At 40.6% G+C, this 16342-nt stretch overlaps 1 protein-coding gene across 1 annotated transcript in view; it reads left to right on the forward strand.

The window, feature by feature from the left end:
- LOC311224172 (solute carrier family 22 member 4-like) overlaps positions 1-14865 on the forward strand; it is a gene marked incomplete at its 5' end in the record, with an annotated part of 32438 nt that extends 17573 nt beyond the window's left edge. Inside the window, 6 exons of the mRNA XM_084309045.1 lie at positions 8909-9018; positions 9190-9401; positions 10034-10216; positions 10391-10526; positions 11534-11607; positions 14598-14865. Of these exons, the coding sequence (XP_084165171.1) occupies positions 8909-9018; positions 9190-9401; positions 10034-10216; positions 10391-10526; positions 11534-11594 (702 nt within the window). The 3' untranslated portion in view covers positions 11595-11607; positions 14598-14865. The remainder of the gene's footprint in view (positions 1-8908; positions 9019-9189; positions 9402-10033; positions 10217-10390; positions 10527-11533; positions 11608-14597) is intronic.
- Positions 14866-16342: the final 1477 nt, after the last annotated feature.

Here is a 16342-nt window from a genome sequence, read left to right on the forward strand (position 1 = left end):
TAAAGTATGTTTTTATCGTTTTCTGCAGCTTTCTCCAGAACTTGATTTATAGCTCCAAATGCATTATATTGATGATCAAATACAGTTTGATAGCGATCGTTGCCAGATGAAACATTTCAACTGGACGTGGTTCTAGAAGTTACTACGTATCATCTGATATTGACCGGATGGGCGAGGGGGCGTTTATAATTCCGTGGGCAACGTTATTACATTCGTCTAGTGTGGGTCATATGGTCATCAGAGCAGTTTATATGGAATACGTTAGAAAATAACGCTGGATCTTACCATATGTTCCTTGCACCATTGGGGGATGAGCGTGGAGTAGACAGTTTTCGATTATGGGATGTTGATCCTGATGTACCATTTCCAGGTTGTATAATACTATATACGTCCAAATAACGTTGTTTATTGAGTTAGGGGGAGCGATTGATTATCCAGTGTGTTGAGATGGGGTCCGGCTACCGATCGCGAGTGCCCGGACGGATGAGCACTTCCTGTTTGGCGCGCCCCTCCCGGCCACCGGATGGCGCTCTTGAACCGTTAGACAGTTGAGTGGAGCTCACCAGTACATCTCATGACTCCGGAGGAGAAATATGATTTTGATTTTTGAATTATTGATATCAAAGACGAGTTACGGCGTCTTCGGCAGAATGAGCATGGCTAGGAATGACGTCTAAACACGTCATCGGCGATTAAAGTGTTAATCAATAATCAGAAACTACGTCCCCCGCCCCCCCCCCCCCCCCCCCCCCCCCCTTCATGCATACATGCGTGAGGATCGTGCCGATCATATGCAGTTTGAGTTTTAACTGGAGCGTATCTATAACCGAAATGCCATTGGATTTAACGTTATTAGCTACAGTATTAGCCAATTATCTCGGCTTCCAGGAAATATACTAGGCCAAATCCGGTATAATGCTTATATTCACAGCGCTATAAAATGAGAACGTATTGATGATTTTTTTTTCTTTAAGCCATTTTGAAGGGACGGTTTATGATCTCAATTCAAGTTTCAAGTTTCTTTAATAGTTGTCATACAGAAGTACAGAATACTTTCATACAAAATGCTTCTTACTGTTACGCTCCAGAGACTGTGCTAGACAAGATAAGTATCAAATAACATAGTATAGCATGTAAATTAGAAGTAGAAAATGAGGTCACAGTGTTCAGTATAGACATATGTACAATGTTCGATGCAGAATAGACGTAACTGAGTTACCATATAATATACAATACTATGCAGTGTACTAATATACAATACTATATAGTGCAAAGCAGAAATGGGATGAGGTACAATTTAGGTACAATTTACAGTAAGGTGTACGAGTTGTAGTGCAATCCTTTATCAATAAATATAAAGTGTGGGGAGTGGGTGCTACAGTGTGTTTGTTTAAAGTGAGTGTGTGCTATAAAGTGTGGAGTGGGTGCTACAGTGTGTTTGTTTAAAGTGAGTGTGTGCGTGTGGATGTGTGTGCTATGTGCGTTTGATGGTTGTTGTGTAGTGTTCATTGTTCGTTGAGCAGCCTGATGGCCTGGGGATAGTCTTTCTGTGCTCGCCTTGAGACTCCGGTATCACTTGCCTGACCGCAGCAGTTCAAAGAGGCAGTTGTTCGGGTGACTGGAGTCCTTAATGATTCTCTTAGCCTTGCCCCTGCACCGCTTGTTGTAAATATTCTGGAGGGTGGGGAGCCCCCCTCCAATTGTGCGTTCAGCTGAACGTGTCACTCTTTGTAGTCTGCTTCGGTCTTGTGCAGTGCTATTCCCAAACCAGGAGGTGATGTTGCCAGTCAGGATGCTCTCTATTGTACATGAGTAGAAGTTCTTAAGGATCTTCTGACTGACTTGGAACTTCCTTAGGCGCCTGAGGAAGTAGAGGCGTTGTCGTGCCTTCTTCACAACACTGTCAATGTGTGTGGTCCATGTCAAGTCCTCGGATATGTAGGCTCCGAGGTACTTAAAGCTGTTCACTCTCTCAACCGGTGCCCCGTCGATGCTGAGGGGGCTGTAGTCCTTGACCCCCGACCTCCTGAAGTCCACAATCATCTCCTATTCACAATGAGAATGGACAGATAGCAATACTATAAGTATAGATTTAGCTCTACAAACAGCCCCACGTCTGTTTACATATCCTGGTCCTCTTGAGATTAATTAGACTCATCCCAGTGGCCGCGAAAGTGTTAAAGAAGATGTGTCCGGCCCATGGGGACATTAACGTGTGTTGTCGGGCCTTACAGATTTGATCAAACGAGGAAAGAATAAATACTACAGTATGTTTCTCCTATAAAAATAGCGTCCGCTTTTATTATGAAATTCGTAGCGCAGATAACTTTTATTAACACTTTCAATGCCCAAAACGTCATGACGTTTTATCAGCCCCCCCCCTGAATGCCCACGACGACAATTATCGTTTTATTTTTTTATTAGCGATCTGAATTCATATTTCATCAACCGAGTCTCCCGTTGGTACACCAACTCCTCCAGCAGCTCAGAATGGAAAAAAGCGCCCCCTATCGTCTATCCCTGAAAACTGCACGTCAGTCGCTTAGACTGACCTGGGATCAGTGATATGTAGAGGCGGGCCAGCTGGCTACCTGAGCTGTGGCAAGCCGTCTGCTCAACATGGAAGTGATCGCGCGACGGGAATCAGCCTGGAATATATATTCACAGTAGCCAATCGATAGTAGACAGTAGTGATCGATTTTTGGAATGGCGATCAGGAATTGGAATGATCTTTTTGGAGAACATCTGATCTGAGGTAAGGAATCTATTTTACCAGTCTTGGGATAATCAGAGTTGTATTCGCTGAGATCTCAGCGGTTGCCCTATGTGTGTGTGTGTGTGCGCGCGATCGCTTTGAGGAAATCAGAGAATCGATTTTCAGCTTGCGGCCCCAGCGTGCATACGTACACATATACTATCGATAATCTAGCGTTTATTTGAAAACGATTCATAAATAGGCCGAAAAATGACAACGTTTTTGTGTATTCTAGAATATTCCAGTACAGGGCGTTTTATCATGGAATCTTTTTATTTTCCTTGAAAACGAGGGCTTTTCAAAATGCTATAAAACGAAAATGAACCGATACAAAAACAATCCGCTTCGACAATGTTGACTGGAAAACGAGTCATTGATAAGCGACGGGCAGATTAGACACATAGCCATAATTTAAAACATAGATTAGGCGTTATTAACGCTAACATTGAAGTGGATGGTGGGCATTCAACCGGTAAATCAAGATTAAGCTTGGGCTCTAAACAGGAAACACCTCCACCAATGCCTCCGCCTCACCAGTGCACATCAAAACGCCCACCAAGGGAAGCAGATGAGATTTGGCTTCAGACCAATCAAATCGCATTAAAAGCGAAACGTCATCATAGCCTTCGTTCTCGCTAGCTAAACTATGGATGGTGACTGAAATGTAGAGTTTCCTATCTCAAACCCTGCCCTCTTTTCTTGATCCTCCAATCACAGCTGTCGCTTACCTCGGACTTCACGACAGCTGTGATTGGAGGATCAAGAAAAGGGGCAGGGTTTGAGATAGGTCTTGTGTATTGTTCAGTCTATGAGAAAATCGTTTTCTGAGCTCTCTCACATTTTACCAAAACCGCTTCTAATCACTCATTCCTGAACGGATTTCTATGGAATTTGGACATGTACTACAAGACTTCAGGCTATGGATCCAGGGTGTTATTTCATTTATATTTCTTTGGAAATACTACTTCTGGACTACTAACTACTACAGAAAAACGCGAGTAACACATTTTTCTACAACTCAAGTTCAGACCTATGTTACTCTATTTCTTTAGCAAAGTCCTCAAAAACGAAAACGTTCCGCTATCGGCCTTATAGAATAGAATAGAATAGAAATACTTTATTCATCCCGAGGGAAATTCAGCACTACAGATCGCTCACAGTAAACAATAAACATTTAGGTAGTCAGAATAAAAAGTCACGAATAACAATAAAAATCAGAATACGAATAAAATACAGTCCGGGATATACATTTTTCTATGTTATGTATATTCATTCTGAAAAATAAATAACGCACATCCTCCGTTCCTTGGTACTGAGCCAAACTGTAAAATGTATATACATTCTAAAATATAAAATATTGTCAAAATATACAGAGATATACAGTAAGTGTACAGTAAAAAGTGTAAAATTGTACAATGTTGATTTAAAAGTAAAGTAAAAGTCCAGGAAGATTAGATAGTACTGTCACCCTGTGCTCAGTGATGTAGTGAGGCACAGTGATGCGTTATAAAGTCTGATGGCTGTTGAAATCAAGTCAAGTCAAGTCAAGAGTTTTATTTGTCACGGCATACAGGTATACAATGAAATGCGGGTGGTCTTGCCCGCAACAATGTGCAATACAGTGGTACAACATATAATAGAATCCAATAAAAACAACATTGTGCAATAAACAGGTAACAGGTAACATGGTGTGACATCTCGGTATCTGTACATAGTTATTTACAGAGCATATAGGACATGCTAGGTAGCTTTGGTAGTGCAATACACTGTTACTGTTGTTATACTAATTTAAAGTGGCCTTTCCTTTTGGCCATAAGTGGGTGTGTGTGGCATGAGTGTGTGCCCGCTCATGTTAAAGTGTTAAAGTGGCTGCTAGTGTGTGAGCGTGCACAGCGTGCGTGCGTGTCGTGTGTGTGCTCATGTGTGCTTGTGTGTGGATAGTTCAGTGTTCTGTGGCACTCAATGTTCATTGTTCAAGGCTCTGATGGCCTGGGGGAAGAAGCTGAGCCTAAGCCTCTCTGTCCTAGTAGCTGGGGTTCGCAGGCGTCTGCCTGACCTCAGCAGCTGGAACAGGCTGTTATTGGGGTGGTGGGGGTCTTTCATTATTCTGCAGGCTCTGGATTTGCACCTCTTGTTGTATAGAACCTGCAGGGGAGGTAGTGCAATACCCGTGGTACGCTCGGCTGAGCGCACCACTCTCTGTAGGGCCTTCTTGTCCTGTGCCGTGCTGTTTCCATACCAGGCAGTGATGTTTCCGGTCAAGATGCTCTCTACAGCTCCTGAGTAGAAGGACTGGAGTATCTTCCCCGATACTCTGAACTTCCTTAACTGTCTCAGGTGGTAGAGGCGCTGCTTCGCCTTCTTTACTACTGTGTCTATGTGTGTTGACCATGTCAGATCCTCTGAGATGTGGACCCCCAGGTATTTAAAGCTGATGAAGGACTTCCTGTGCCGTTCAGTGTTGCATCTTGGGAGTCTAACACTCAACATGCTCCTTCTATCAGCCAAGTCTGTGTATAGTGGGTGGGAGGGGTTGTCCATGATGGCGTGGATCTTAGCAAGGCTCCTCCTCTCCGCCACCACCGCTAGAGAGTCCAGCTCCACCCCTACCACGTTACTGGCATATACTGGCCATATACTGGCACCCCTACCATGTTACTGGCACGTTACTATAGCATAGCGGTTCTGTTGTAGATCTAATAACGCATTATCAAAACATAGGTTGTAAAAAAAAATTCAAGCCAAGTCATTTGAATCCTAGAAAAGTGGACCGGGCAGAAAATGTATTGGGAACCCCTGGTCTACACCCTCCCCAGACCGACAGTAGGGCAATGCACGCAATGACCAGGAAGGGAATTAGGGATGGGGAAAAGATAGAAAGGCAAAAAAAAGAAAGTTAAAGAGAATAGTACAGTAACTATATTTTGCCTTGGAATGTCACCACAGACAAACTGTTCATAATACTTGGTAATGCTGCATAGATTAGATTGAGATTTTGATTAGATTCAAATGTATTATCATTATACAGCACAAGTATATTACGACAAAAATAAGTTTGACATCCAACCAGAGTGTAACAGTGAAGTGCAATAGTAATATACAATATACCGGTTTTAACCACTATGCATCGGGCAAAAATGAGGCTATAGTTTTGCAACACACACGCCTGGTGATTGAATACCCAAAGTAATTTGCGATTTATTATACTTTATACTTATAGCACATGCATATCTGGTCTCTTTTGAAAGGAAACATTCTGATATATCTTCCACAACAAAGAATAATCACTCTGTGATAATTCTGAGTGATAATGAAATAGTGTTAAAGAGGTTTGAACACACTGAAGTAGATTTGTGTACTCACATTCCTGTTTACTTGTTGCCAGATGCATAGCCTGAAGTTTTATCTAGTACAGGTCCAAATTTTATAACAACCCCACTGAGAATTTGTGTTTTACAAAGGTTTTTGTAATGTGTTAATTCGGCATGATGATCCAAAATGGCCGTCCTTTTCCATTGATTCCGAGGCTCTAGTCAAAACAAAGGACTTCCCTGGCTTCTTCTACCCCTTTCTCGTTGCGATCAGCCCCCGCATGGGATAGTGTTGTCTCCAGAATTTCATTGGCTACAAAGGTGGTCAATCATTTTCGCCATCAGCAGTGACCAAACCAGACGTGGTCACTTGTCCGAATGGCTTGTCAATTGACGCTCGTCGGATATTTTGTCTTGTAACTCTAGACTGGAAGCACGCAATAGGTTGAGTGGGTCGATGATCGATAGGCGGCAAATTCAACTTTCCAACAATGTATTGGTTGGAGTATGTTTTCCACCCTGGACTCACATACTGACATTACTCCTACACCTCCTCCATTGTTGACTAGATCCAGAAGCCGTGGATGAACAGAGAGGTCTGTATATTGCTAAAGGCATGTGACACCACTTTTAGATCTGGTGACACGCAGGCCTATTATATACTGTTCTGTCAGGGCTAACCCGAATAGGAGAATCAAGCAGGCCAAGCACAGCCACAAGCTAAGGGTTGACGAGCACTTCAACAATTCCGACACCCACACATGTGGCAAGGCATCCAGGCCATCACAGACTATAAAGCCACTGAGCAGCTGACTGAGGTCTTAACTGACATCTTCAACCTGTTACTAGCCCAGGCAGTTGGGATGAGAGGTGTCCTTGACAATGCTGCATGCCCTCCTCAGACACTGTTTGTGATGGATAGACTCAATTGCAGGGAGTGGTGTACCGGTGATGCGTATAACCCATATAACTATGTATGATAGCATGTACAATAGCTGTATATATATATATATATATATATATATATATATATATATATATATATATATATATATATATATATATATATATATATATATATATTAGGGATGTCCGATATTATCGGCCGATATCGGTATCGGTATATCGGTATCGGTTTTCAAAAAAATATATATATATTTTTTTTTTATTTTTTTTTTTCATTTCTATAGAAATGATGTCCGATATTATCGGCCTACCGATATTATCGGCCGATATCGGCATTAAAATGTGATATCGGTTGATATCGGTATCGGAAATTAAGAGTTGGACAATATCGGTATATCGGTATCGGTAAAAAAGCCAATATCGAGCATCCCTAATATATATATATATATATATATATATATATATATATATACAGTATACATGTCTATACAGTACATACCTGCATATAATAATTTTTACATACCTGTAGTGTAGATACTTTATCTATATATTACTTACTCTTACTAGTTATGCTGCTGGCGAATATGACTACTACCATACCGTCTTTATACCTGGCCAGCAGCGTAACTAGTAAGAATAGGTAAGGCATATGTACAGATATAGATAATGTTCTGTAAGTTTGGCTTACACCAGCTTTGGCGGGAATGGCTGACCATGCCACTACCAGCAGAAACTATATAAAGAAGCGTTTATAGAATGCAAATACACTGAATGGCTATTACGAAGAAATTCTGCTATTATTAAGAAAAAAAAGCAGTGAGAAAAAGTGTAATATATGGTATTTCTTTATATAATCTTAAGGATTAAATGGGACAATACAAATGGTTTTACCTAGACTTTATGGATTTGGCAATCTGAATATTATTTACAGTATGTGCTGGGAGAGAAAATTTCATAGATACTCCATGCCATTTGGCCATGGGTCAAAGTCTTCAGATTAAAAAGCTTAGGCTTGTTGTTCAGAATTATTAGCATTTGTGATGTCATAGGGGGGTCACAAGCAATAGATTGTCTTTGATCAATCAATTAGCTGTGCTTTGTTGAACCAGAAACGCTGAATGTCTAATGTACTGCCCAGTTTGCAAAAGTAGTTTTACAACTATTAATTATTTTAAAGTAACCAGCATATTTAATACAAGACAAGAAACTGGTGACAAAGAGTTTCCGGGCCTTTGTAGTGATGGCGCCAACACTGTGGAATAAGCTCCCTCTCAATATCAAGTCTGCCAACACCGTACAGACATTCAAGGCCTTGCTTAAAACCCACCTTTTCGCTCTAGATAATCACTGAGTTACTTTGCTGTTGTGTTGTGTGTCTGAGGTGTACTTATGTTCTCTGTCTGTCCGTCTGCCTGGTTCCCTGTCTCCATTGTCCTGTCTATTTATTCATATAATTTCTTCCCCGGGCCGAAGTAAAAATTGGTTGGGGGGGCGCATTATAAATGAAAATATCATATCATATCATCATCAAAGAGGTGTTGGAGAGTAAATAACTAAAATTGGATTCAGCCTAGTTTATTTGCAAAAAAATTCCATTTTCCACAGATTAAAGGAAGTGATGGGATTGTTGAAATGGTAGATTTTTCTTTTTCTTTTTTGATATATTTTTTAGCGTTTATCGCTTTTTACTACTGGGCAGTCCAGTAGAGAGAGAGAGGAGTAACGGGAGACAGAGTGGGGGGAAGACATTCGGCAAATAACGAATATGTGGTTCGCCACTGGGGCGCCCCGAAATGGTGCTTTTAATGATCATCAGTGACTGTTACTGTACTTGGATTGGTAAGATGTATTCAAAATAAGTAAACTAATTGTATTAGTGTTGTTGGTTTATAGCTTCAAAGTATTTGTACAACATATTATTCCCTGTTCTTTATAGCATAACCACCAGCTTGATGTAAAGGACCAACCAACAAAGACACCCAACATACTTCACCTTCTAAAGAACGACAATATAAGATGCATCACTCTGATCTGTATGCTGTCATGGTTAGTGTCTGTGAAATGTGGCATAATTTGTAATGAATGTACATAACTTAAATACAAAATATGTTTAATATGTTTAATGTTTATGTTCAATGAAGACATTTCACAATGTTGTATTTCATTAATGCCACAAAGTGATTCATCCACAATTTATATTTTCTTCTTTCAATTTAGGATTGCATCGACCATGGGTTACTTTGGGCTGTCTTTGAATTCTACCAGCCTGTCTGGGAATCCCCATTTAAATTGCTTCCTGTCAGCAGTTGTTGAAGTACCAGCCTACATTGTCGCAATGGTGCTTATCAGGAAATGTCGAAGAAGACCTGTGCTATCATCTTTGCAAGTAATTGGCGGAGGACTTCTCCTGATTCAGCTTATTCCTCACAGTTAGTATTTTCTGAGACTATTGTAAGTGGGGTAGACTTTGTAATGCCATCGAACAGCGACCTCAAGGCAAAAGAGCCCCGCTTGGTGTTGTGTTTGGTTTACTTTTCTTTGGTCACGCATATACGTTAGTAACTTATTATACTGTGGATTTCTCCAGACCTCTCTTGGCAGAGCCTGAGGTGAGGCCAGCATTAGTAACCCCTCCCCCTATACCCGCTGAAGTCCAACCTACACATCAGACAAAAGCTAAACAAAACACAGGCTCTTTGGCCTACCATCTCCCAGAGGTGGAATAATACATTAATACATACTTTATAAATAATAATATATAATATAAAATAATAATATTTTCATTAGTATTATAATTTTCTAAATAAAGTTTGACATCAGCTAACTCACAAACTATCAAAAGTATGGGGTAATTCCCAATCAGCAGCAGTTCATTTACTCTGCATGCTGTAGAATCAGTGATGAGAAACCACACAGATGTCCTCACGCTTCCTCTCTCACACTCTCACACAACTCTCACACTCTCACACAAACAAGAACATTTGTGTGTTGATTTGTGATGAAATGCTTTATGCGTTTACATTTATCTCTTTCTCTTTCTTTAACCACCTTTACATCGCAGGTCTCCCGTCTGTTGCCATAGCGATAGAGATGATGGGAAAGATGATTTTCACCATATTGTTCTGCATCGTAACTATCTACACGGCTGAGATCTACCCGACCGTGATCAGGAACTCGGCTGCAGGGCTGTGCTCCAGCGTTGCTCGTATTGGGAGCATCGCTGCACCCTATATCATATTTCTGGGTAAGATTTGCATCTGGGGAGATGGTGTAACAGTCACATTTGAGCCTATTGTATTTGTGTGTTGTTATTTAGTTGCAGTGCCATGTTTGGTCATTAAGTGGTGCTCCATTGTTTGTCCCTCAAAACTGGACCAACTTTTCTAACCTGATGAATATGATTTTTTCTGATTTACAGGTAAATACAACAAAGTCCTGCCTTATATCATCATGGGATGTTTAGCCCTGGTCTCATCTCTGGCTAGTATCTTCCTGCCGGAGACCTTCAGCAAAGTCCTGCCAGACACAATGGAGCAGATGCAGAAAGTCAAGGGGTGAGTTTGCTGCTACCATGTAAGCATATCCAGAGAACGTCAGGTCAAACAAACACGCCAACATTATGGGAAATGCCCTCAGAAGATAGATAACTTTCGCTATCTGGCTGCAAGCTAGTCTAGCTTAGCACAAAAATGGTACTGTAAATGGTGCATTTATATAGCGCTTTTATCCAAAGCGCTTAACTTTTAATAATAAGAAAAAAGAATTACATATAATTTTGTTGCTCACATTCACCCACCGATGGTGGAGGCAACCATGCAAGGTGCCAACCTGCTCATTGGGAGCAATTAGGGGTTAAGTGTCTTGCTCAAGGACACATCGACACGCTGCCTGGGAGGAGCGGGAATCAAACAGGGAACCAAACCGGGAACCGAACCAGGAACCTTCCGACTACCAGAGAACTGGTATACCTCCTAAGCCACTGTCGCCCCCAACAAATTAATGGAAGCGGATATGGACCAGCTAGCCTATCTGTTGGCTCAAAACACCTCTCCCTGGGCGGTCAGCTGGTGTAGCGGAGATTGCACTCGTCACCAACGCAGGAGACGCTGGGTTCGAGCCCAGCTCTCGGCGTTGCTACCAGCTTGGCTGGCCGTTCATACTAATACAATTGGCAGTATTAGGGGGTGGGAAAGCTGGCGGGTGGGAATCTGGCGTTGTGGACAGCGACGCCTACAGGCGGGGCAGGACTTGGTGGAGATAGCGTGCCCTCCCACGCGTTACACTTCACCAATGAGAGTCCTCGCTGCCAAGTGAAAAAAGCGTCACTGGCTTGACGGCGCACGTCTCGGAGGAAGCGTGTGTTCGACATCAGGACACCCTTGTACCGACTCGTGGGAGAACATGCGTACAACAACCAGGTAGGGGAGGGGGGGAATTGGCACAACGACTAATTGGGACGGGGAGAAAAATCTGAGAAAAATAGGAGAAAGAGTCATTTGTTGGGGTTGTTCCAAAAGTGTAACCTCTCTGTGTTTGGATTTATGCTGTTTTGTGTCCACAGGAGGTGCTGGAAGGCGGATAGAAAACCCAGTGCCAAGGATAACAATGAGAGAGAAATGTAACAACAGAGCCATGGTAACTTGACGCCTCATAAAGTATGCACCCTACTGTATAGTACCTACAAACATATATTTTTGCGTATTGTTCCATGTGCAGTATTCACATCATAGTGTATCTGTTGGAACCATTACAATTACAAGTGATTCATTAATTTCTCAGGATATTTTATGAAATACTGTACTATATGAGTTAGTTAATACAAACTTTTAATGAAAACATTTTCATCTTTACAGTAACCAATGCTTTTTTTAATGTTTTTTTATTCTTGTTTTCTAGCTTGTTCTATATACTGTATATAAATATGGAAGAGTACATTTAAAATGTTATGTTATATTGTTGTTTAGTTGTATTTAGAAATGAAAAAGATTATTTCTTATATAATTGAAGTAGTAATGTAGATGTTTTCAAATTGAATGAAAAAAAATTTGTGTTTAATAATATATGTTTATGTTTTTGTTTCAGTTCATTATGGTATTCTATGTTTTGTGTGTTATTTTTAAGGGGAGACACTGCAGGTGAATAGGGTAAATTTTTTTACTAATAGATATCACAATGAAACTTCCCCAGTTGATTACTTATATTAAGACAAGACTTTTTTGTATTACAAGTTTTCTGAAATTGTATGTTTAAATATGCAAATGAGGCATGATCTACTTAAATATGCACTAATTTGCATATAATTCCAGGACAGAAATCTGAACATTGGATAAAGCCATTTTCAAAATTATAGTTTCATTTTGTTGACATATTAGAGCCAAAGGTTATTACAGAGGGGATTTTGGATATCTCTTTTTATCACTCCATAAATCAAAAAATACTCCATTCAGTCCATTTTTATGGTAAAATTCCATATTTCGCCATGTTTTTAGGAATAAAATGTTATATAAATCAGGGTATGAATGCGATATCAACAAACCCTTCTGTAAATACCTTCAGAACATAGATATGAATAGAACTGGACGTTTTGGTGTATGTGAGTGCTACTGAAGTGGAGATTTCTGGCTCAGAGTATGAGGAAAAACTCTTAAAACTCATTTTTGGGAAAACGCCTTCAAAGTTCTGTATTGTAAAATGCCATACTTTTTTTTTAAAACAGATATTTACAAACACAATACCTAATCAAACAATTAGTAATAGACAACCTAAACATATGCCTGATAACTGAATAATAATAATAATAATAATGTTATTGAACTGAACAGAACTACACACAGGCTACAAACAGTGTAGTACAGTGTAGTACCCCCTAATAGGCAAAAAATATTTGAATAGATATCACTATGAAACTTTCCCAATTTGTTATGTACATATAAACTAAGAACAAATATATTGCATGTTTTCTGAAATTTATGTTTATATATGCAAATGAGGCACTTCCCCATTAAATATGTGCACATTTATGGATGCAATAAGGCAAAATGATGTAAAATAAACAACTAAATGTGTGTTATTGACGTTTTATTGTCACTAGTTTCATAGAAGACATGTTTAGGAAGCAAAATATAACAACATCTCAAAATCAACAAAAAAAGTATATTTGACTATTCACCTGCAGTGTCTCGCCGGAAGAACTTTCTATGCTTTTGCAGATATAACCACCACTAATGTAGGATAACCCTTAACCATAACGACGTGCCTAAACCTAACCGTAACCTAATCCCAACATCAAGATAATACCTCATTAGAATCAGGGCAATACGAGCAAGCATTTTTGTGGTTAAGAAATATAACAATTAGATCTATAAGGTGAAGTATGAACCCAACTGCTCATATCTACTGCTCGTACATAGTGTACTCTGGTGTTTGTTGTGATTGTTGAACAAAGCAGCTCACCAGAAATGTATATATTTGAGGCTTTAAACTGAACATGTTAGCTTTTGCTCTGTGGTATCTGGTATGTATCCCTTCTAACCCTAAGGAATGGATAATTCCAACATAAGATGTGTAAGTAGTTCTGAGTGTCCAACTTTTAGAACCTTAACGCCTGGCTGGTGCCAAGACAACACAATCTATTTGACAACAATTTGATTATCTCCCTTGATTACGAGTTCCTTGTGGTGACCATGGTATATTGATGACTAGTTACTTGCAGTGAGCATGGTATATTGATGACTAGTTACTTGCAGTGAGCATGGTATATTGATAACTACTTACTTGCAGTGAGCATGGTATATTGATAACTAGTTACTTGCAGTGAGCATGGTATAATGATAACTAGTTACTTGCGGTGACCATGGTATATTGATAACTAGTTACTTGTGGTGACCATGGTATATTGATAACTAGTTACTTGCGGTGACCATGGTATATTGATAACTAGTTACTTGTGGTGACCATGGTATATTGATAACTAGTTACTTGCAGTGAGCATGGTATATTGATAACTAGTTACTTGCGGTGACCATGGTATATTGATAACTAGTTACTTGCCGTGAGCATGGTATAATGATAACTAGTTACTTGCCGTGAGCATGGTATAATGATAACTAGTTACTTGTGGTGACCATGGTATATTGATAACTAGTTACTTGCCGTGAGCATGGTATAATGATAACTAGTTACTTGCGATGACCATGGTATATTGATAACTAGTTACTTGCCGTGAGTATGGTATATTGATGACTAGTTACTTGCAGTGAGCATGGCATATTGCCTCTGCACGTCAGCTCATTGTGTAGCTCTCAGGATCATTATAACAAATGGGCATTGTGTAATTATCTTCACTGTAATTATCTAGAGCTGGGTATTCATCAAACCTTGTCTTTGGGCTGTGAACAGGAACTGTGTACATAATCTCTTGAGAGTCAATAACAGTTTCATAGATCTGCATGATGAGCTGTTCTCCACTGCAGAGCTGATCTTAATATAGCTCCAATGGTCGCTTGACTGGGAGGGTGAACTTGTAGTTGTGATACATGTTTGGAATGCAGGAGATAAGTGCTTCATCCAGGTGCAGTGATTGCATTTGTTCTTCAGATGTTGAATCTGTCTCTCACCTTTCAAAGATGGCCACCAGCTGCTCTGGTTGGCTGTATCCGTGTCTGTGTCATCATGACGACACTTGCAAGATGGCGGGCCTAATAGTTTTAAAGACACCGCCGCTGGAGGAGAAGGAGAGACACGAACGAGAAGCAGAAGAATGCGCCATTCCAGAACCGGAAGCTCCGTCAACGCTGAAGACTGTCTGCTGTTTATAACTGCTAAACCTGCTAAAAAGAACTTCTTCAATATCATACTAGAACTTGTCAAACCAGTACTTTTTGAATTATTAGCAAGAGACTAAAGTATACCTTGTCCTAGTGGTGTACTCTAGAATCTTACAAGAGTGCAATTTTGTGGGAAACTGCTTTTAGAGAACGGCCATTTTCAATAAAGAAGGCTCCACCTCTTTGGACACTCAAACTCATGTTGTGAGCCTCTTCATCTACACGCCCTACACCTGCACCTGGCCGCTTATAGCTGTTCCGCAACAGTAAGTGACTTCCGGGGTAGGCCTGATTGGCCCCGACAGGCACGTGACGCGCAACTTTCTCTGCCGCGCGGCACGCTCCGCGGAGCGGAGCGGCAGAGCTTGCGGAATGATGTAACCGTCCAAATCCGCTATGACTTTCATTTGGCGCTTTAGCTCACCTCGCAGAGCAGCGGTCCTGCGATCCTGCGGTCCGTTGTTGACAAGTTCGAATCCCATCGAATTTATTTTTTTTAACGTGATTTTTTTTTAACATGTATTCTTTCGCCGGTTAAGGTTAGGCATGGTTAAGGTTAAGGTTAAGGTTAGGCATTGTTTCGGAGTTGGTTAAGGTTAGAACGGTTAAGTTTAGGCGCTGTTAAGGAGCTGGTTAAGGTTAGAGTTTGTGTTAGAGAATGGCAATATTCTTTCTATGGTTAAGGTTAGGCATGGTTAAGGTTAAGGTTAAGGTTAGGCATTGTTTCGGAGTTGGTTAAGGTTAGAACGGTTAAGTTTAGGCGCTGTTAAGGAGCTGGTTAAGGTTAGAGTTTGTGTTAGAGAATGGCAATAGACAGCCTATTTCCGCGCGACAGCTCTCAGCAGCCTCGTTGCGCGTCCTGAGTTTGCCGCGTCACGTGCCTGTCGGGGCCAATCAGGCCTACCCCGGAAGTCACTTACTGTTGCGGAACAGTTACACGCCACCTGGCCGGTGGCCCCCAGACACGCAGGGACAACAGTACTTTCCAATACATTATACTACATTACTTTTCACAGTAACGCATTACTTTTGGGTGTAAGTAACTAATAAAGTAACTGAGTTACTTTTGAAATGAAGTAACTAGTAAAGTAACTGAGTTACTATTTTCAGTGACTAGCACAACACTGGTTATACAGTTAATTAACCACTGAGCAGTTCTGTTGATTTTAGAAATTAAACAGTAAAATCAACATGGATGGGTGAAAGTGTTCGTATCACAATAGTACCATGGGTGACAGTGTTCCTAACATCATATTACCATGGATGACCAATGTTCCTAACAGCATACCATGGATGACCAGTGTTCATAAGATCCTATTGTGCAATTGAAGTAGAAAAGGAGCCCACACACAATGATACAGTATAGTATAGTATAGAAGTTTAACCAGCACTTGTCAATAGTGAAACCACAAATCTGTTTCAGCACCTCGGACAGCGTTGTGCTGATCTTAGGAGTGATTGTGCACACTTGTGCCCGGCCTAGCAGGCAAGGAAGCCTGATTCAAGTTACTTCTTTGCCATGAATTATATTGTTCCACATCTCC

This window comes from Notolepis coatsorum (genome assembly GCF_963971535.1).
Source record: "Notolepis coatsorum genome assembly, chromosome: 1".
Lineage (NCBI taxonomy): Eukaryota > Metazoa > Chordata > Actinopteri > Aulopiformes > Paralepididae > Notolepis > Notolepis coatsorum.